We start from the raw sequence: 20,821 nt of genomic DNA, 5'->3' as shown, positions 1-20,821 counted from the left end.
CATTTTCTCCCTGTCCATCCATGTACCTGTCCAAATATATCTTAAAAGACGCTAACGTGTCTGCGTCTACCACCTCCGCTGGCAACGCGTACCAGGCACCCACCACCCTCTGTGTAAAGAACTTTCCATGCGTATCTCCCTTAAACTTTCCTCCTCTCACTTTGAAGTCATGACCCTTAGTAATTGAGTCCCCCACTCTGGGAAAAAGCTTTTTGCTATCCACCCTGTCTATACCCCTCATGATTTTGTAGACCTCAATCAGGTCTCCCTTCAATCTCTGTCTTTCCAGTGAAAATAATCCTAATCTACTCAACCTCTCTTCATAGCTAGCACCCTCCATACCAGGCAACATCCTGGTGAACCTCGTCTGCACCCTCTCCAAAGCATCCACATCCTTTTGGTAATGTGGCGACCAGGACTGTACATAGTACTCCAAATGTGGCCGACCCAAAGTCCTTGGTTCACTAACCTGGGATAGATCCCATCGGACCTGGGGACTTGTCCACCTTTCTGTCTTTTAGGATACCCAACACTTCCTCCTTCCTTATGTCAACTTGACCTAGAGTAAGCAAACATCTATCTCTAACCTCAACATCTGTCATGTCCCTCTCCTTGGTGAATACCGATGCAAAGTACTCATTAAGAATGTCACCCATTTTCTCTGACTCAGCGCATAGCTTTCCTTCTTTGTCCTTAAGTGGGCCAATCCTTTCTCTAGTTACCCTCTTTATATATGAGTAAAAGGCTTTGGGATTTTCCTTAACCATGTTTGCCAGCAATATCTCATGTCCTCTCTTAATCCTCTTAATGCCTTGTTTCAGATTTGCTCTACATTTCCGATATTCTTGCAAAGCTTTGTCTGTCTTCAGTCGCCTAGACCTCATGTATGCTTCATTTTTCCTCTTGGCTAGTCTCACAATTTCACCTGTCATCCATGGTTCCTTAATCTTGCCATTTCTATTCCTCATTTTCATAGGAACATGTCTCTCCTGCACGCTAATCAACCTCTCCTTAAAAATCTCCCACATATCAAATGTGGATTTACCTTCAAACAGTTTCTGCCAATCTACATTCCTCAGATCCTGCCGAATCTTGGTATAGTCGGCCTTCCCCCAGTTTAGTACTCTTCCTTTAGGACCACTCCCATCCTTGCCCATGAGTATTGTAAAACTTATGGAATTGTGATCGCTATTTCCAAAGTAGTCCCCTACTGTAATATCAACCGCCTGGCCGGGTTCATTCCCCAGCACCAGGTCCAGTATGGCCCCTTCCCGAGTTGGACAACATACATACTGCTCTAGAAAACCCTCCTAGACACACCTTACAAATTCTGCTCCATCTTGGCCCCTAACACTGAGTGAATCCCAGTCAATGTTGGGAAAATTAAAATCTCCCATCACCACCACCCTGTTTCTCCTACACCTTTCCATTATCTGTTTACATATTTGTACCTCTATCTCATGCTCTATCAGCCGCTGCCCAAATAAATGAAGACCGCTCCCGCTCGAGGTAAGTTTTTTAAAGTGGGAAAAAAAAGTTACCTTCCCGAAACCTGCTGTTTGCAAATGGTATTCAGCATGGAGTATGAATTAACAGTTGAAGCATCTTATATGCCACTAGCTCTGTTTCTGGATTTGAACCCCTGCCCTAGACCATTCTTCCTACATTACCAGTCCGTTAACAGATCCTTTAGATTTGTCCTTTTATCGTCTTTGTAGCAAATGGTCTTGACTCTTGATGGATACAACTTGTGTCAAGATATTCAGGGTACCCATAGTGTCTTGCTTCACACAAGAAGTCATTGGTAGCTTTTAGAGCTGAGCTTTTGAAATCCCAGACTGCTCAGAGAGTGGTGATCCTTGTATTTTAAATAAAACTGCATTTCCATTATTCCTGCTGAATGCATATACCAGGCTGGGAATCGTCATTTGGTATCAACCTATTACTATCTTTAAAGGAGAGGATTCCTTGTGGCTTTCATGTGTGAGATGATCATTTCCAGTATATAGACTCCTTACAGTGTGGAAGTGGGCCATTTGGCCCATCGAGCCCACACTGATCCGCCAAAGAGCATCCACTCAGAATCCACCGCCCCCATACTCTGTGCCTGTAATTTTGCATTTCCCATGGTTTTGGGAAACAGTTAACTCTGATTTTTTCTTCATAGATGCTGCCAGACGTCTGAGCTTCCAACAAATTCTGTTTTTGCTCCTGATTTACAGTATGTGCAGTTCTTTTGGTTTTTGTTACATACTGTGCATCCTGAATATCCTGGTACAAGTTGTATACACAGTATGGAATAATTGATGGCCCAATTTTTGTTGCCTACTGGGGTCAAGATTCTGAACATCTGCATAGGGTTGGACAGAAACTTGAAGTGGGAAATGTTAGATCCAGTGGTCATGGTCCATGTGGGTACCAGTGACCCAGACAGGACAAGGGAGAAAAAGGTTCTACTCGTTCAGTATGAGGAGCTAGCCACCACATTGAACAGCGGTACTTCAAGAGTAATAGCCTTTGGATTTCCCTGATCTATGTACCAATTGGCAGACGGCCCATACAATTTGTGAAATGAATACATGGCTCAAAGCCTAGTGTGGGAGGTGGATTCCGGCTCATGAGGGAAACAGGGGTTATATTATTGAGACAGCCTGCACCTGAACAATGTTGGGACCAGTGTTCTAGTAACCATGCAAATGAAAAAGTGAAGAGGACTCCAAACTAAACAACAGGGGTGAAGGATCAAGTGTGGGTAGATAGAGCAAATCCAGAGGGAATTCAAGAAAGGGAAACAAAATAGTAATACGGGAAGTGAAGATCCACGAGGACCTGGCAGGAATGGACAGAGAATAACCTAGGAATACACCAAAAGTCAAGACTGGATATTGCAAAGACAACAATTAGATAAAACCAAAGGTTCTGTACCTAAGTGTGTGCTATTCAGGAAAATTGGTATTAGATTCATTATAGATAACAAGGTGCAGAGCTGGATGAACAAAACAGGCCAAGCAGCGTCAGAGGAGCAGGTGACTGACGTTTTGGGCCTAGACCCTTCTTCAGAAATTAGATTCATTAGATGGTTGCTTTATACTGGCACAAATGCATTGAGCCAAAAGGCCTTTTCCTGTGTCGTAGATCTCTATGAATACGATCTGATAGCCGTTATGGAGATCTATGTTCATTTGTTGTTCAGACCGTTGAAGTTCAGGAGTTAGAACATCATGCGGAAGTTGTACAGGACATTGAGGTCATTTTAGGAATACTGTGTACAGTTCTAGTCACCTTTTTATAGAAAGGATATTATTAAATTGGGGAGGGTTCAGAAAAGATGTAATTGGGACTGGAGGGTTTGAATTATAAGGTTAGGCTGGATAGGCTGACTCTTATTTTCACTGGAGTGTAGGAGGTTGAGGGGTGGCCTTATAGAGGTTTACAACATTTTGAGGGGCACAGTGAAAGTGAATTGCCAAGTCATTTTCCTTTGGGTAGGAAGCTTAAAACTAGGGGGCTTTTTTTTTAAGGTGAGGGGAGAAAGATTTAAAAGGGATCTGAGGGGCAACTTTTTCCTCAGAGAGTGGTTTATATGTGGAATTAATCACCAGAAGAAGTGGTAGGTGCAGTTACAATTACAACATTTAAAAGATATTTGGATAGATACGTGAATAGGAAAGGTTTAGAGAGATATGGGCCAAGCACAGGCAAGTGGGACTAGTTCAGTTTGAGAAACTTGGTTTGCATGGATGAGTCAGATCAAAGGGTCTGTTTATAGAGTCAGAGTAATACAGCATGGAACAGTCCCTTTGGCCCAGATTGGTCCATGCTGACCATGGTGCTCACTCAACTAGTTCGAATTGCCCACATCTGGTCAGTATCGCTCTAAACCCTTCCCATTCATGCACCTATCCAAATGTTTTTTAACTATTGCTATTGTACGTGCCTCAACCTTGTTCTTTGGCAGCCCATTCCATATGTGCACTACCCTGTGTGAAGAAGTTGCTCCTCAGGTCCTCCTTAAATCTTTCTCCTCTCACCTTAAACCTATGCCCTCTAGTTTTCAATTCCCTATCTCTGGGAAAAAGACTATATGCATTAATTTTATCTGTGTCTCTCCCTATTTTATCTATCCAGTCTCTCCCTATAACTCAGGCCTACTAGTCCTGGCACATCTTGAAGTCTTCTTTGCATATTTTCCAGTTTAACTATGTCTTTCCTATAACAGGGTGACCAAAACTGCACACAATATTTCAAGTGCAGTCTCACCAATAAGTTATACAACTGTAACATATCTTTCCAACTCCTATACTCAGTGCCTTGACACATGGAGGCCAGCATGCTAAATGCCTTCTTCACCACCCTGTCCACCTGTGATACCGCTTTCAACAAACTATGTATTTGTACTCCTAGGTCCCTCTATTCCTCAACACTCCTCAGGACCTTACCATTTACTGTGTAAGTCCTACCTTGGTTTAACTTTCTAAAATGCAACACCTCACATTTATTTGTACTGAATTGCATTTGCCAATTCTTAGCCCACTTCCCCATCTGATCAAAATCCCTCTAATGGTTAAGAACCTTCTCCACTATCAATGATGCCTGCTAATTTTGTGTCATCCGCAAACTCGCTAATCGTGCCTTGTACATTTACATCCAGATCATTTATGTAAGTAACAAATAACAAAAGGTCCCAGCACCGAACCCCATGGCAGACCACCATTCATAGGCCTCCATTCTGAGAAACAACCTTCAACCATCATCCTTTGCTTCCTACCATTGAGCCAATTTTGAATCCAATTAGCTGGTTCTCCCTGGATCCCATGCAACCAAACTTTCATGACTAGCCTGACTCACAGGACCTTGTCTAAAAGCCTTACTAATGTACATATAGACAACATCCACAGCCCTACCCTCATCCATCCTCTTCAAAAACTGTCAAAGTTTTATCAGACATGACTTACCATGCACAAATCCATGCTGACTATCCCTGATCAGACTTTGATCCTGTCCCTCAGTATCCTCTCCAATAACTTGCCTACCACTGATGTCAGGCTCACTGGCCTGTAGTTCCCTGACTTGTCTTTGGTGCATTTCTTAAACAATGGAACAACATTAGCCAACTTCTAGTCTTCTAGAATTTTACCACTGGCTAAGGATTAAGCAAAAAATCTCTGTAAGGGCCTCTGCAATTTCTTCCCTAGCCTCCCATACCATCAGAAGATGGACTTGATCAAGCCCTGGGGATTTATCCACCCTAATGCACTTTAAGGCTCCAAACACCTCCTCTCTTGTAATGTGCAAGAGGCCCAAAACATCCCCATTTGCTTCCCTTATTTCCTTAGCGTCCATGATTCTCTCCTCAGTAAAACACTGAGGAGAAATATTCATTAAAAATCTCCCTCATCTCCTGTGGGCCACACATAGACAGCAATGCTGATCTTTAAGGAGCCCTATTCTCTCACTAGCTGCCCTTTTACTCTTAATATAACTATAGAACTTTTTAGAATTATCTTTCACCTTATCTGCCAGATCTGTCTCATACCCTCTTTTTGCTCATCTGATTTCCTTCTTAAGTGCGCTCCTACACATTTTATAGTCAGATAGAGATTCACTTGAGCCCGATTAGCTGAAACCCAATGTATGCCTTCTTTTTCCTGACCAGAACCTCAATATCCCTCATCAGCCAGGGATCCCTAAACCTGCCAGCTTTTCCCTTCACCCAACAGGGACATACTGTCCCTGGACTCTTGAAATCACACTTAAAAAAAAGCCTCCCATTTGCCAGCCATTCCTTTCTCTTCAGACCCACCCAATTGACCTCTGCTAGATCCCGCTTAACGTCCCCAGAATTGGCCCTGCTCCACTTTAGCACCTTGACCTGTGGACCTGTCCTATCTTTTTCCATGACTATGTTAAAATTAAGAGTTATAGTCACTGGACCCAAAGTACTCTCCGACTGACACTTCAGTCACTTGCCCAACCTCTATCCCTGAGAGGAGGCCCAGTGTTCACCTTCCTGAGTAGGGCCCTTTACATATTGATTTAGGAAACTGCCTTTGAGAAATTCCACCCTGTCTGGGTCTTTTATACTCAGTTAATGCAGAGAAATTTAAAATCTCCAACCAACACTACTCTGTTATTCCTACCGGTATCTGCAATCTCTACACATCTACTGCTCTAGTACCCTCTGGCTATTTGGGGGTCTATAATACAGTCCCTGCAGTGATCATCTGCTTCGAGTTTCCAAATTCTAACCATATAGCCTCACTTGATGACCCCGTAAGAAAATCCTCTCTGAGCACTGTTGTTTTGTTCTCCCTTATCAAAAGGGCAACTCCCACCCCTGCCCCCCCCAACCACTTTGCTCACTTGTACTTCTGTCATACCTGTAGCTTCTGTATCCTGGAACATTGAGCCTCCAGTCCTGTCCTTCTCTCAGCCACATTTCTGTTCTGGCTATAATATCCCAGTCCCCAGATCCAATCCATGCTCTGAGCTCACCTACCTTACCAGTCAGGCCTCCTGCATTTTAATAAATGCACTTTAAACCTGAAGTCTTTTCCCTCCCTTTACTTTTTCTCCTGGCTATCCTGAATAGTAAACTTGCTCTTGATGACTGACATATTTTCCCCTGACTTCTTGACCGTGCCTGTCTTATTCAGAGTCCCACCCCCTGTCAAACTAGTTTAAACCCTCCCAGGCAACACTAGCAAATCTCCCTACGAGGCTATTGGACACTCTGGTTCAAATGCAACCCCATCCCTCTGCAGGTCACCTCTACTCCAGAACAGATCCCAATGATCCAAGAACTGAAAACCCTGTCCCCTACACCAGCTCCTCAGCCACACATTCATCTGGCCTAACTTTCTATTTCTATCCTCACTGCCATGTAGCACTGGGAGTAATTGGGAGATCATTAACCTTGAGGTCTTGTTTTTTAACTTCTTACGTAACTCCCTGTACTCATTTCGCAGGACCCCATGCCTATGTAATTCGTACTGATGACCTCTGGCTGTTCAGCCTCCCCCTTCAGAATGTTCTGCAACCGCTCAGAGTCATCTTTGATCCTGGCACCGAGGAGACAACACACATCCTGGTGACTCTTGTTTGGCACAGGATCTCCTGTCTGTCCCCTTCACAGTTGAGTCTCCTATTAGTATCACTCTGTCTGACTGCATCCGTTCCTTCTGAGCCTCAGAGCTGGTCACAGTGCCACTGACCTGACTGCTGCTGCTCCTCGCCCCTGAACGGTCACCCATTATAGAGGGGAATGACCACAGGGGAACCCTGCACCATCCCCATTTACCACTTCTGGTTGTCAGCCAGTACCTGTAGCCAGCAGCTTAGGAGTAACCACACTGAGGCACACTGAAGATGTTATCTCGCAGGGTGATGAAAAGTCTACAACTAAACACTGTGACTTGGCAAGCAAATCTACAATCTCAGTTATTTGATTGGCCTGGTGTATGAATAGGAAGGGTTTAGAGGGATATGGGCCAAATGCTGGCAAATGGGGCATTAAAATCAGAAAGCCTACAGCAAACAAGCAGGCCATTTGGCCCATCAAGTCAACACCAACCCTCTGAAGAGCATCCTACCCATAACTGCCCCACTACCCAACATTTTCCTCACAGCTAACACAACGCTGGGCACTATAAGCATGGCCAGCCCACCTGACCTGCCTGTCTTTGGACTGTGGGATGAAATCAGAGGACCCCAGAAGAAACCTATGCAGATGTGGGGAGAACATGCAAGCTCCACCCAAGCTATTGGCCAGAGGGCAGAATTGAACCCAGCCCCCGGCTCTGTGAGGTAACAGTGCCAAACCACTGAGCCACTGTGCTGCTGCAGTGCATTCGGGGCACTCTTTCGAAGTTTTAAGACAGAGGTAGCTAGGTTGTTGACAGACAAGAGTTGAAAAGGTTATCCAGTCTAGGCAGATTCAGATCTTTTTGAAAAGTGGAACAGGCTCGAAGGGCTGAATGGTCTAATTGTGTTCCTAATTTGTAAGTACATGTCATGTAGGTCAGTCAGTGCAAGTAGCTGACCAGGCCCAGCAGATCCCTGAAACAGACACTATTTGCAATAGGTGGAGTTTTGACAATTTGACAGCACTGAGTGTTGCGTTTGCTGCAGAGCTGTATTGAGCATCTTTTATACTTAGTGATTCGTTTAATTTTGCAACCTGTTTCAGTTAGAAAAGTTGTGTTGCACATGTACAGCACAGCATTTCGACAGTCATGTTGTTTTACAGGCCAGCTATTTCTGAAGGAACCTGACTCGGTATTTAGCAGTCTCCAATTTGTACGACAAGATAATGTAACACAAATATATTATTTTTATCAGGCATTTATGCAGCGAATGATGCAGCATGTTGCTTCTAAAGTTGACAAGAATGTGACTGAAGAAACTGTTAAGGTAAGAGTGCATAAGTAGGAATAGTGAAAAGTTAATCAGCCCTTATACTTCATACCTTGGCGGCCTCCTTTCAGTGAGAGTAGATATTAAATACATTTACAATGAAATTCAAGATCATGCCCATTGTTACAGTGCAGCCAATGGCCATATGAGGAATAGTGTGCTGGCTGAAAAGATCTCACACCTGGCACCAAGCTCATGAGCTAGACCTACAGTATTGCCTGTCCTTCTGTTTCAGCCATTGACATGAACAATTCACAGCAATGCATCTCAGGTCCCTAGAGAAGTAACTCCAGCAAAACTTCAGTAACATCTTGTAAATCCACTGGCAGGGTACAAGCTCCAATATCAATTATCTCTCTCAGGCCTACATCCCCAGAATTGAGGTACAGATCTCGATCTGGTGGGCCAATAGGCTGATGAGTGGCAGATGGAGTTTAATTTAGATAAATGTGAGGTGCTGCATTTTGGGAAGGCAGATCAGGGCAGGATTTATATACATTATGGTAGGGTCCTGGGGAGAGTTGCTGAACAAAGAGACCTTGGAGTGTAGGTTCATAGTTCCTTGGTTCTGGAGTCCCAGGCAGGTAATATAGTGAAGAAGGCATTTGGTATGCTTGCCTTTATTGATCAGTGCACTGAACATAGGAGTTGGGAGGTCATGTTGCAGCTGTACAGGACATTGGTTAGGCCACGTCTGGAATGCTGCATGCAAGGATGTTGTGAAACTTGAAAGAGCTCACAAAAGATACACAAAATCTTTGCCAGTGTTGGTGGGTTTATGCTGCAGCGAGAGGCTCAATAGGCTGGGGCATTTTTCCCCAGAGATGCGAAGGTTGAGATTTATAAAACCATGAGGGGCATGGAGAAGGTAAACTGACAAGGCCTGCTCCCAGGGTGGGGGAGTCCAAAACTAGAGGGCATTGGTTTAAGGTGAGAAGAGAAAGATTTAAAAGGGATCTAAGAGGCAGCCTTTGCACGCAGAGGGTGTGTATGTTTGGAATAAGCTGCCAGAGGAAGTGGTGGAGGTTGGTACAATTACAACATTTAAAAGGCATCTGAATAGCTATGTGAATCAGAAGAGTTTAGAGAGGTATGGGTCAAATGCTGGCATGGATGAGTTGAACCAAAGGGTCTGTTTCTCTGCCACATATCACCATGACTATGGCTCTCAAGTTACTTTCACCTGAGTGCATTAGAGGAACTCAAGATCACAATAAGGTTCTAATTGGTTTCTTATTATCAATGTGGAGTGAATGCACGTGAGCTGAGGCAGCTGTATAGATTCAAAAACATATCTTTTGAAGCTTTTGGGCTAGGGAGGTATAAAGAAACATACCCAAGGATTCCTTTTCTATTTTTTTCATAATTCATTGAAAGACTGAAATGTGTTTCTAATGTGAATAGGATCAGTCCCACTGCGTTCACAAGTGGACTGTGTTCTTACAAGTGAGAATCACTATGCCTGTGGTGTGCTTGAAAACTGATGGGGCATGTTAACATTAGTTCCTGTCTGCAGTGAAGTTTCGGAAGAAACGTGTCTGTGGGGTGGCTGTGTGAGGACAATGGGATTACAATGTTACGAAAAATTAGGGACTTTTGTTAGAGGTTTGTCTTCACAGAAAGTAACCCAGATTTGATAATACAATTGGATAATTTTCCACCACTTTGACTTTGTTCATGATGTGATTTCTGATGTCTACTTCCAGACATTGTTCTCCAATATTGAGGACATACTTGCTGTGCACAAAGAATTCCTGAGTAATATTGAGGAGCGTCTGTTGCCAGAACCTAGTGCCCATCAAGAAGTGGGAAGCTGCTTTCTTCAGTTTGTACGTATTGGTAACTCTGGCTGTACTGATTGACTGCAATATTTTCTTCTGTTATTGAGCTAGTAGTTAAAACATAGTTTCCTATTTAAGGTAGATTAATTACAATATGCAGTATTGTTAGTGGAAAAAACATATTTTATGCATTCTGTATATATGTGTGTGTATGTAAAACTGTATTGAATAATGTCATTGCTTCATTTGCTTTGCTAAAAGGCCAACAATAAATGATGCAGGACATGTTAAAGCATAAAAATCTGTACACAGCTGCTGATTGCATTCAGTAGTTCAGTAATGATGAAAACATTTGGGCCATGGATAGGGAGAATAGCCAAGGGTAAGGGAGTCCAAAACTAGAGGGTATAGGCTTAACATGAGAGGGGAAAGATTTGAAAAGGACCTGAGGGACAACCTTTTCGCGCAAAGGGTGGTACATGTATGGAAGGAACAGCCAGGGGATGTGGTGGAGGCCGGTACAATTATAACATTTAAAAGGCACCTGGATGGGTCTATGAATAGACAGGATTTAGAAGGCTAGGGGCCAAATGCCAGTAAATGGGACTAGATTTATTTAGGATATCTAGTACACGTGGACGAGTTGAACTGAAGGGTCTGTTTCCATGCTGCACAGCTGTCTGACTCTATAACTCTGTAAGTGTTTGACAGCTGCTCCTTACTTGGACATCAAAGTTACAGTCACATACGTAACTGCGATTTTTTGCCCCTAAATACCTAAATATTAGAAGCTGTCAATCCCCTTGGAAGTCTCTAGCTTAGCTAATATACTCTGAAAGAAATGTGCTTTGTACCTGCCATTCCATGGACAAAGTAAAAAAAAAATCACTAGTTAAGGAAAATAACATAAAAAGAAACAATTGATTTTTATTTTGTGCATATTGAAATGTTCAATAAAATCTGCAGATAAATAATTGATCATGCTTTGTATAAAAGTAAAGATTATAGTCTCCCATTTGAGGAGTATAGCATAACTTTTCTAAGTTAATACAACAATATAGTAGGTTGCTGTCATTAGCAGGGGTTTCTGTGCTTGCAACCAGTCATACTGGCAGGAAATAAATTCTACCTCAAAATTATAGCTTGTGCTTTGTAGAAACAAATTCCTGTTAAGTGCCTTCCAGGCTTTTAAAAATAATATGACCCTTATGCAGGTATTGATTATCTTGAGGTGAGTGATGAATATATCCTGATTAAATTTTGTGAATTTTCCCTATTGTTAAACATAGTTTGATTTGATGATGGAAGACAGTGACAATCTTTGTTTTTGATTGGTTTTATTGAATATTAAGCATGTGACATGACAATAACTTATGCTTTGTCCCTTTTATTGATAATTTTCTATATATCTTCTGGAAGATAAGGCTCCAGCTGTGTATTATGTAGAAAATTGCACAGAATATGGAAGTAATGTACTGTGATTGAAATGACAGTCACAGTATTGGAGCTCATGAGTGAAAAAAGACTGCTCAGAGGCAGATAGCCCGTCATTAAGTGCCCTTTGATTTGTATGTGCACAGTATATGGGTTCTGACCTCCCCCACCCCCTCCCAGGTCAAATACAGCCCTGAGAGAGAGGGGACTTTCTGAATCTCCTGTTTATATCTGTCAGCCAGGATCACTGCCTGCCCCAGGTTAACATGTTTTAGACAGGTTTGATCAGTTTCCCAAACCGTTCTTTGGAACTGGTGTTTGGAGGAGCAGAATGGAAGCTTGATGTTATCTCGGGCCTTATTAGTACATGAGATAAATCCACAAAGGCAGCAGTGTGTATGTCATTCTGGCAAGCAAAATTGAATCACTATGTTACTATCCCCTTTTGAAAATAAGTTCTGCATTTTAGAAAGCAAGTGACATCTCTTTGGATTTGAACTGCCTAAGTGCCAATGTCGTTGTTCACTCACTCCATCACAACTCCATACCCATGAATTTTGGTGTGTCAAAAGATCCAACTGGCTGTGTTGAATTTTGTTTCCTTTCACTGCATGATCTAGCTACATCACTTCCAGCAAAAAGCAGTACCAAATTGTGTTCTTGTTTGAATTCCTTTATTATTGAACAATTATTTAATTCGTGAATTCTGCTGCCCTTGTTGCACTGTAAATGGTTGCAGGTTGGATAGCTGAGTTGGCTGGACGACTGTTGTGATGCAGACACCAACAGGATAGTTTCCATTTATACATTGACTAAGGTTAACATATGCCTTCTACCATCGCAATCTTCCTCCTTGCCTTGCCTGAGGTGTGATGAACCTCAAGTTAAATTACTGCCTCTCTCTAATGAGAGACCATAGAACATAGAACATAGAACAGTACAGCACAGAACAGGCCCTTGAGCCCACGATGTTGTGTCGACCATTGATCCTCATGTATGCACCCTCAAATTTCTGTGACCATATGCATGTCCAGCAGTCTCTTAAATGACCCCAATGACCTTGCTTCCACAACTGCTGCTGGGAACGCATTCCATGCTCTCACAACTCTCTGTGTAAAGAACCCGCCTCTGACATCCCCTCTATACTTTCCACCAACCAGCTTAAAACTATGACCACTCGTGCTAGCCATTTCTGCCTGGGAAATAGTCTATGGCTATCAACTCTGTCTATGCCTCTCATTATCTTGTACACCTCAATTAGGTCCCCTGTCCTCCTCCTTTTGTCCAATGAAAAGAGACCGAGCTCAGTCAACCTCTCTTCATAAGATAAGCCCTCCAGTCCAGGCAGCATCCTGGTAAACCTCCTCTGAACCGTCTCCAAAGCATCCACATCTTTCCTATAATAGGGCGACCAGAACTGGACGCAGTATTCCAAGTGCGGTCTAACCAAAGTTTTATAGAGCTGCAACAAGATCTCACGACTCTTAAACTCAATCCCCCTGCTAATGAAAGCCAAAACACCATATGCTTTCTTAACAACCCTGTCCACTTGGGTGGCCATTTTAAGGGATCTATGTATCTGCACACCAAGATCCCTCTGTTCCTCCACACTGCCAAGAATCCTATCCTTAATCCTGTACTCAGCTTTCAAATTCGACCTTCCAAAATGCATCACCTCACATTTATCCAGGTTGAACTCCATCTGCCACCTCTCAGCCCATCTCTGCATCCTGTCAATGTCCCGCTGCAGCGTACAACAGCCCTCTATACTGTCAACGACACCTCTGACCTTTGTGTCGTCTGCAAACTTGCTGACCCATCCTTCAATCCCCTCATCCAAGTCATTAATAAAAATTACAAACAGTAGAGGCCCAAGGACAGAGCCCTGTGGAACCCCACTCATCACTGACTTCCAGGCAGAATATTTTCCTTCTGCTACCACTCGCTGTCTTCTGTTGGCCAGCCAATTCTGTATCCAAGCAGCTAAGTTCCCCTGTATCCCATTCCTCCTGACCTTCTGAATGAGCCTACCATGGGGAACCTTATCAAATGCCTTACTGAAGTTCATATACACCACATCCACAGCTCGACCCTCATCAACGTTTCTAGTCACATCCTCAAAAAACTCGATAAGGTTTGTGAGGCATGACCTACCCCTCACAAAGCCGTGTTGACTGTATTTGATCAAACCATGCTCTTCCAGATGGTCATAAATCCTATCCCTCAGAATCCTTTCTAACACCTTGCAGACGACAGACGTGAGACTTACTGGTCTGTAATTGCCGGGGATTTCCCTATTTCCTTTCTTGAAGAGAGGAATTACATTTGCCTCTCTCCAGTCCTCAGGTACGACTCCAGTGGAGAGCGAGGATGCAAAGATCTTTGCAAGTGGCGAAGCAATTTCATTTCTCGCTTCCCAAAGCAGCCGAGGACAAATCTGGTCTGGGCCTGGCGACTTGTCAATCTTAATGCTTGACAAAATTTTCAGCACATCAGCTTCCTCTATCTCTATCCATTCCAGCATGCACACCTGCTCTTCAAAGGCTTCATTCACTACAAAGTTCATTTCTTTCGTAAAGACAGAAGCAAAAAACTCATTAAGGGCTTCCCTTACCTCCTCAGACTCCACACACAGTTCTCTGGCGAAGTGGCAATGTTACCTATTTTGTTGCAAATGGTATGTTCAGACATTTTATCTACACTAACCAGGATATTTTAAAGCACTAACGAACAATTCATAAGAGTTGCTTATAGTGTTCTTTTTCTTGGAAATACAGAGACATCGATTTTCTATCTATGATGAGTACTGTAGTAATCAGGAGAAAGCACAAAGGCTACTTTTGGAACTAAACAAAATTCAGACTGTGCGGACCTTTTTACTGGTAAAGACTCTTTCCTTCTTCATAACTGAAAACATTTAGCTAAATGGTTTGAAATCAAGACGTGGTAAAAGATTTTTTCTGCAGTGTTAGTGATTCACATTCACTGATACACATTCAGTAATAAATATGAATTTTAGATAAGGTGTTCTTGATATATGAGTGGGTGGAATTGATTTAAAAAGTTACAGGTAAGACTTGCTGCCCATCTGGGTTCGCTCAGTAAAATCATTCTTTAAAATTGTAGGTTACTGGTGTTATATGTTTTGTGGATGCAAAATGATCAATGTTTAGTTATTCATTGTCATAAACCTCCTGCCTGAACTACACATAACATGCTCCAGAACTGTAGCACAATATATACACAATGCTGTTCTTGAATTGCACTGCAATTGCATTACCTTGGGAGACCAGGAGTCAGATAGGGCTGTCCATGAGGCAAAGTAACACCATTAGGTAGAAACGAGAGTTCAACAGAAGGATTTGCACCTGCACTGTCAAGTGGCTTGTGTTTTCTTAACAGATGCTGTGTGCCTGCATGCCTGCTGAATGTCTCCAACTTTACATGTTGCAGATTTTCAATATCAAAATTGATACTTTGCATATTTGTCAGTACATTATTGGACCACATTAATTATAATGATCTATTTGTGAATGAAATAAATCACTTCCAAGTCTCAAAGCAAGCAACTAATAAATAAAATATAAAATTTTTGCAAGCAAAGTAAGCAGATTAATTGTTGAGAACTTAAATTGATTTTGTGGTGCTGATGCAGACCAGAGACAGAATCATCTTTCTAGAGTTTAACACTCGAGATAGTTTGGAATTGAACACATGTAGGAAACATGGATGACAATTTGTCTGAACTTTTATTCCAAGAGTCCTTGCTACTTCAGATGATACACCAAAAGTGTGTCTTTTGATTCCATGGGTGGCCAGAATATGTGTTGTTTCCTTTCGAATTTACTGATAGAACAGGGACAGAAGACCTCTGTAAGCCTATAATTCAGATTCTTTTTGAGTTGAATTGAATTGAATTAGCTACATTAGATATGTGGGCACGGATTCTTGAATACAAATCCTTAGGGGCAAAAAAAATTAGAAAAATAAATAAATAAATGGTTCAGCATTACTGAAATTTGGAAGTACTCAATCAGAAAAACAAATTAGAAAAATAAACAAATAAAAAGTTCAGAATAGCGCGCTTCCACCATAATATAAAAAAGAAAAAAGTTTATTTTGGCACCACAAATCTTGGTAATTCAATTTCCCAAATACAGAAAACAAATGTTGACCTTGTAACATCATCTTTCATATATTTATTGCTGCACCATGCACTGGTTTTATTCACTGAATCTTTACATCATTTTTTGTTCCTTAGATGTGGGCTATTGTTCATCCCTCATAGTCATTGGTAAGATTGTGGTGAAATGTCTATTTTTACTGCTGCATCGCATGTGTTGGAGATACATCCCAAGTGCAGTTAAGTAGGGAATTCCAGCATTTTGACTCATGGCAGTTTATCATGCTGATAAAAGAACAGCAATATATTTTAAAATAGCAGTGTGACTTGGGGAAACTTGCAGATGGTGGCATTCATGTTTTCTGAGGTGGTTGAGGCCCTGAGCTTGTTGAAGAAGTCTTGGCAAGTTGTTAAACCATCTTTCAGATGACACAGACTGCAGTCACTGAGCACCCATTGTGGATAGAGTGCCAGACAAGTGCTTTGTTCTGCATGTTGTTAAAATTGTAAATTGTGTGAGGTAAGGATTGTGATATATTTTAATATAATTTGTAATTTGTAAAGGAGTGAGCAGATAGGTGAAGATGGAGCCCAGTGAGAGAGGGGAACAAGAGGATTATTGATAGTGAGCTAGGGAAGGAGAAGAGCTAGGGGGGTGTTAAAGGGGGTTATAGGTGGGTGATAATGGGTTGGCTGTGCTAAAATCAATCCATGTGATGACAGGTCCTGAGGTGTGGGACATGGCTAAAGGACATGGAAGGAAATGTTTAGGCTCTAAAATGATTGAATTTGATACTATATCAATGTACTTATTAATATATATATATTAAAAATATATAAAATAATAGAAGGCAGTGAATATGTATCAAATATATATTGGCTACTCTCTCTATGCTGGTGATTCCACACTTTAGTAAAATTGCTCTGTGACATTAGGGCGCAGTGGGTTTGTCAGGAACTGGTACCTGGGTTTTTCACTGCTTGACATTTTTTTCCTTTGGAGTTTGGATACTGATCGTTCAATCTCTTCACGCTAACTCATTTCCTGTCACTGACACTAGTTCGAATTTAAAAATCACAACAATATAAGTTAACGGAGAATTGAAGTTGTTATATGCTACTGATGTCCTACAGACTCATTTTGTCCTGCTGTTGGAGATCAGTTTCACTCCCATAGTATGTGAGAGAGCAGTTTCTTTTACATGGACTAATAGGGTCATGAAACACTCCAAATCAACTCACTAATTTTTGTCAACCATGTTTCTGGTTTTTAGCTAGCTTTCCTATCTCTCCTCAACCCTGCTCATTGAATTCCAGTTTGTGTCAGATGTAAGTTGGCTATCTTACATACTTTTCACCCTCCCTACATTCTGACTCATGCCAAATTAAAATTCAACAAACATTCTTGTGTTCTTTTTATTCTCTTACAAAAGTGCTGCAGAATTCCTTACCTCCTTCCATTTTGATTTGATTTTATTTATTTATTGTCACATGTACCTGAGTATAGTGAAAACTTTGTTTTGCATGCAGTACAGGCAGATCATAACTTACAAAGACCACAGGGTGATGGAACAGAGTGTGGAATACAAAGTTATGGCTACAAAGAAGACACACAAAAAGCAAGATCAACATTAGATGTGAAATTTGAGATGTCCATTCAGAAGTCTAATTACAGCGGGGAAGAAGCTGTTGTGGAATCTGTTGCTATGTGTGTTTAAGCTTTTGTGTCTTCTGCCTGACTGAAGAGTTTGGAAGAGATTATAACCAGGGAGGGAGGGGTCTTTGTTGATGTTGGCTGCCTTTCTGAGGCATTGTGATGTGTAGATGGAGTCCGTGGAAGGAAGGTTGGCTTGCATGATGGTCTGGGCTGTGTTCACATTTTCTGTAGTTTCTTATGGTCCAGGGCAGAGCAGTTGCCAAACCAAGCAATAATGCATCCAGATAGAATGCTTTCTGTGGTGCATCTATAATAATTGGTGAGAGATTGCCCAGATTTTGGCCTTTTGAATCATCTTCACAATTTATATAAACATCCTGTTCTAGAGTCTTTTGTTCCCCAATTAAAGTGGCATTAATTTTAAAGCTCTCCTTGCTGAGTTGTAAATTATCAAAGCATATCACCTTCAAGAGAAAAGGCTTGATGGAAATCACTTGTGTGTGTCATTAAAGATGTTGTGAGAGTATCTTGTAACCAAAAACATGACTTACGGAAATTAAGAAGGATGCCTAGAGAGAAAGGATATTATTAATTAAATCACTTTTGCTTTCATTTATATGTGAATGTAGTTAAAATGATTTACCAGTACAGGATCTATTTTATAATTGCATAATTATCAGTTATCAGTATATGTATGATCTAATTATTCACATCCTATTTTGAAACACAAGGGTTGCATGGTGCTGGCAGGACGGAAGAACCCTGATGTTCCACTCGAAGGATATCTCGTTGCTCCAATACAAAGGATATGCAAGTATCCACTTCTGTTAAAGGTACTTCAAATAAGGACATGTGTTGTTACATACCACAGAAATGTAAATGTCAAAGACCTGCTTCCCCTCCCACATCAACAGAACGTAGCAGTGTTCTGATTGGGATTGACCCTTTTGAAATCTTTCATTGAATCTTTGCTGGTTTGAAAGTATGTTCCTTAATTTTGTGTCTTTTTCACAGCCTGATTTCCCTGTTACTTGGCAGCGCTGTTGTGTATACTGTACCAGAATATTCATAAATCTACAGCCTATGCAACTCTACTGAAAAAGAGAACATTAAAAATGTTGTGGATTCATCTGTCTAGACTGTGGTTCAACTAAACCAGTCTAAAATTTCCAAAAGTGATGAGTAACAAATGGAACAATCTGTTTTTTCCTAAAGAACAACAAATTGTTTCTTTGAAGACCTTGGAATTATTTAGGGAAGTATATATTTTTGTAAGCCAGTGTCTATTTTTCATATCAAGGCATGCAAGTCTTTAAGTAATTATACTTAGCTCATTTTTAAAAAATGTTTTACATGATGATTCTGGCTGAGAACTTATATGCAATAACGTGCATCAGAATCACAGAATTCTTCATGGAATTATAACAGTGCAGCAATAGGCCACTTGGCCCAGCATATCTGCACCAGCTCTCCAAAGTGGCAAGTCATCTAACATAATTCTCTGTCTTCTCCTGATAACCCTTATTCCATCCAATTCCCCTCTGAATGCCTTGATTGAACCTGACCCCACCACATTCCAGACCCTCAGCATTTGCTACATGAAAATGCTTTTCCTAAACTCATTTTGACTGCTTTTATTAGTTATTTTTAATCTGCGCCCTTTCATTCTTGATTCATTCACAAGTTGAAACATTTCCCCCTACCTTAGATTGTTAAGAACTCTCATGATTTTGAGTACATCAATCAGTTCTTCTTTTAGTTTTAACTTCTCCAAGTAGAACAGCCCCAGCTTCTCTAACGTATCTTCATCAGTGAAATTCCTCATCCTGAAATATTTTCATAAGCCCTTCCTGCAACCCCCACACATTCTTCCAAAAATTAGGTGCCCAGACCTGACTACAATTCACTAGCTGAAGTTGAACTCATGTCTCAGAGATCTTCAATTTAACCCTCTAGCTCTTGTACTTAATGCCCCATTGATAAAATCTGGAGAATGCTATGCTTTATTGATCACTCCCTAACTTCTCTCTCAACCTGCCACCTGCAATGATGTATGCACAAATACTCACAGGTCCCTTTGCTCCTGAAACTTCTTTAGAATTGCACACTTACTGTTGCTGTTCTTCCTATCAAAAATGTATCACCTCACACTGCTCTGCATTGAGTTTTCATTTGCCACCTGCCCACTCCACAAACTTGTTTCTGCCCTTTTGAAATGTCTACTCTCCTCTCCTCCTGACAATTTATAATTCTCACTCCTTGCTGTCTTCAAGAGGACGAGCAAGAATGGAGAGAAAACGAGGATCTGAACAGCAGTATGCACGTCCTGTGAATGAAGATTTTAAGAAAAATCAATTGACTATGAGCTTCAGGAAAAAGACTCCGAACCTTTACCATTTTCTTATTAACACAAACCATGGAGAATTGTGTCAAAATTCATAATTGGCTCTTGTCAAAGTGATTGTGATGAAATGATGCTATCTTCTTAACCTTGCCACTCAAAAATGGCTACCAAATGTTACTTCTTAAAGAGACATGAGGACAGGTGCTAGCCTAGTGGTATTATCAATAGACTATTAACCCAGAGACTCTGATAGCATTCTGGGGACCTGGGTTTGAATCCTTCAATGGCAGATGGTGGAATATTAATTCAATAAAAATCTGGAATTTAGAGTCTAGTGATGACCCTGAATATGGTGTTGTTTGTTGGGGGAAAACCCATATTCTTCAGGGAAGGAAGTCTGCCACACTTACCTGGTATGGCCTATATGTGACTCCAAACCCACAGCAATGTGGTTGACTCTTAACTACAATTAGGGATGGGCCATGAATGGTGACCCAGCTAGACGTGCCGACATCCTGCGAATAAATAAAAAAAAGGTCAACTCCCTGAAGAAAGCCATCTTGTTTCCACTTATATCTCAAAGTTGTTAACATTTTTAAGAATGTTGTTTTTTTGAGTAAATGTATGTTAACATTCATTTAGGAACTGATGAAGAGGACACCAAAAAGGCATAATGACCATGCAGCAGTAATTGAGGCTCTACAGGCCATGAAAACTGTGTGCTCCACCATAAATGAAGCCAAGAGACAAATGGAAAAGCTAGAAGTTCTGGAAGAATGGCAGTCTCATGTAGAAGGATGGGAGGTAATAGTATTACTATAAATGTTTAACGCTCTGAACTGAAGGCAATCCTGTCAGCAGGTTCCAAAACATGCTTTCCTGATTGAATTCGTAACTGTGTACAAGCAAATAGATAATAACAAGGGTAGGTCAATTGGTCCTTTGAACAGAATCTGACATTCAATAAGGTCATGGTTGATCTGATTTTAACTCAACTCTATATTTCTTCCCAATAATCTCTACTCATCAAGTATCTACTGACATCTGTATGAAACATATTTATAGAT

The 20,821-nt window shown here is 41.3% G+C and overlaps 1 protein-coding gene across 3 annotated transcripts in view; it reads left to right on the top strand.

The window, feature by feature from the left end:
* prex2 (phosphatidylinositol-3,4,5-trisphosphate-dependent Rac exchange factor 2) overlaps positions 1-20,821 on the top strand; it is a 316,787-nt gene that overhangs the window by 46,086 nt on the left and 249,880 nt on the right. For 2 of the 3 annotated variants that reach the window (XM_048529759.2, XM_059645884.1), the window contains exons 2-6: positions 8,341-8,412; positions 10,122-10,244; positions 14,408-14,512; positions 18,142-18,243; positions 20,397-20,558. In XM_048529759.2, coding sequence (XP_048385716.1) covers positions 8,341-8,412; positions 10,122-10,244; positions 14,408-14,512; positions 18,142-18,243; positions 20,397-20,558 — 564 coding nt within the window. The remainder of the gene's footprint in view (positions 1-8,340; positions 8,413-10,121; positions 10,245-14,407; positions 14,513-18,141; positions 18,244-20,396; positions 20,559-20,821) is intronic. The other variant, XM_059645886.1, reaches the window with a different exon arrangement.

Source organism: Stegostoma tigrinum, chromosome 5, assembly GCF_030684315.1.
Source record: "Stegostoma tigrinum isolate sSteTig4 chromosome 5, sSteTig4.hap1, whole genome shotgun sequence".
Classification (NCBI taxonomy): Eukaryota; Metazoa; Chordata; class Chondrichthyes; order Orectolobiformes; family Stegostomatidae; genus Stegostoma; species Stegostoma tigrinum.
This window is presented reverse-complemented; position numbering and strand designations above follow the sequence as displayed.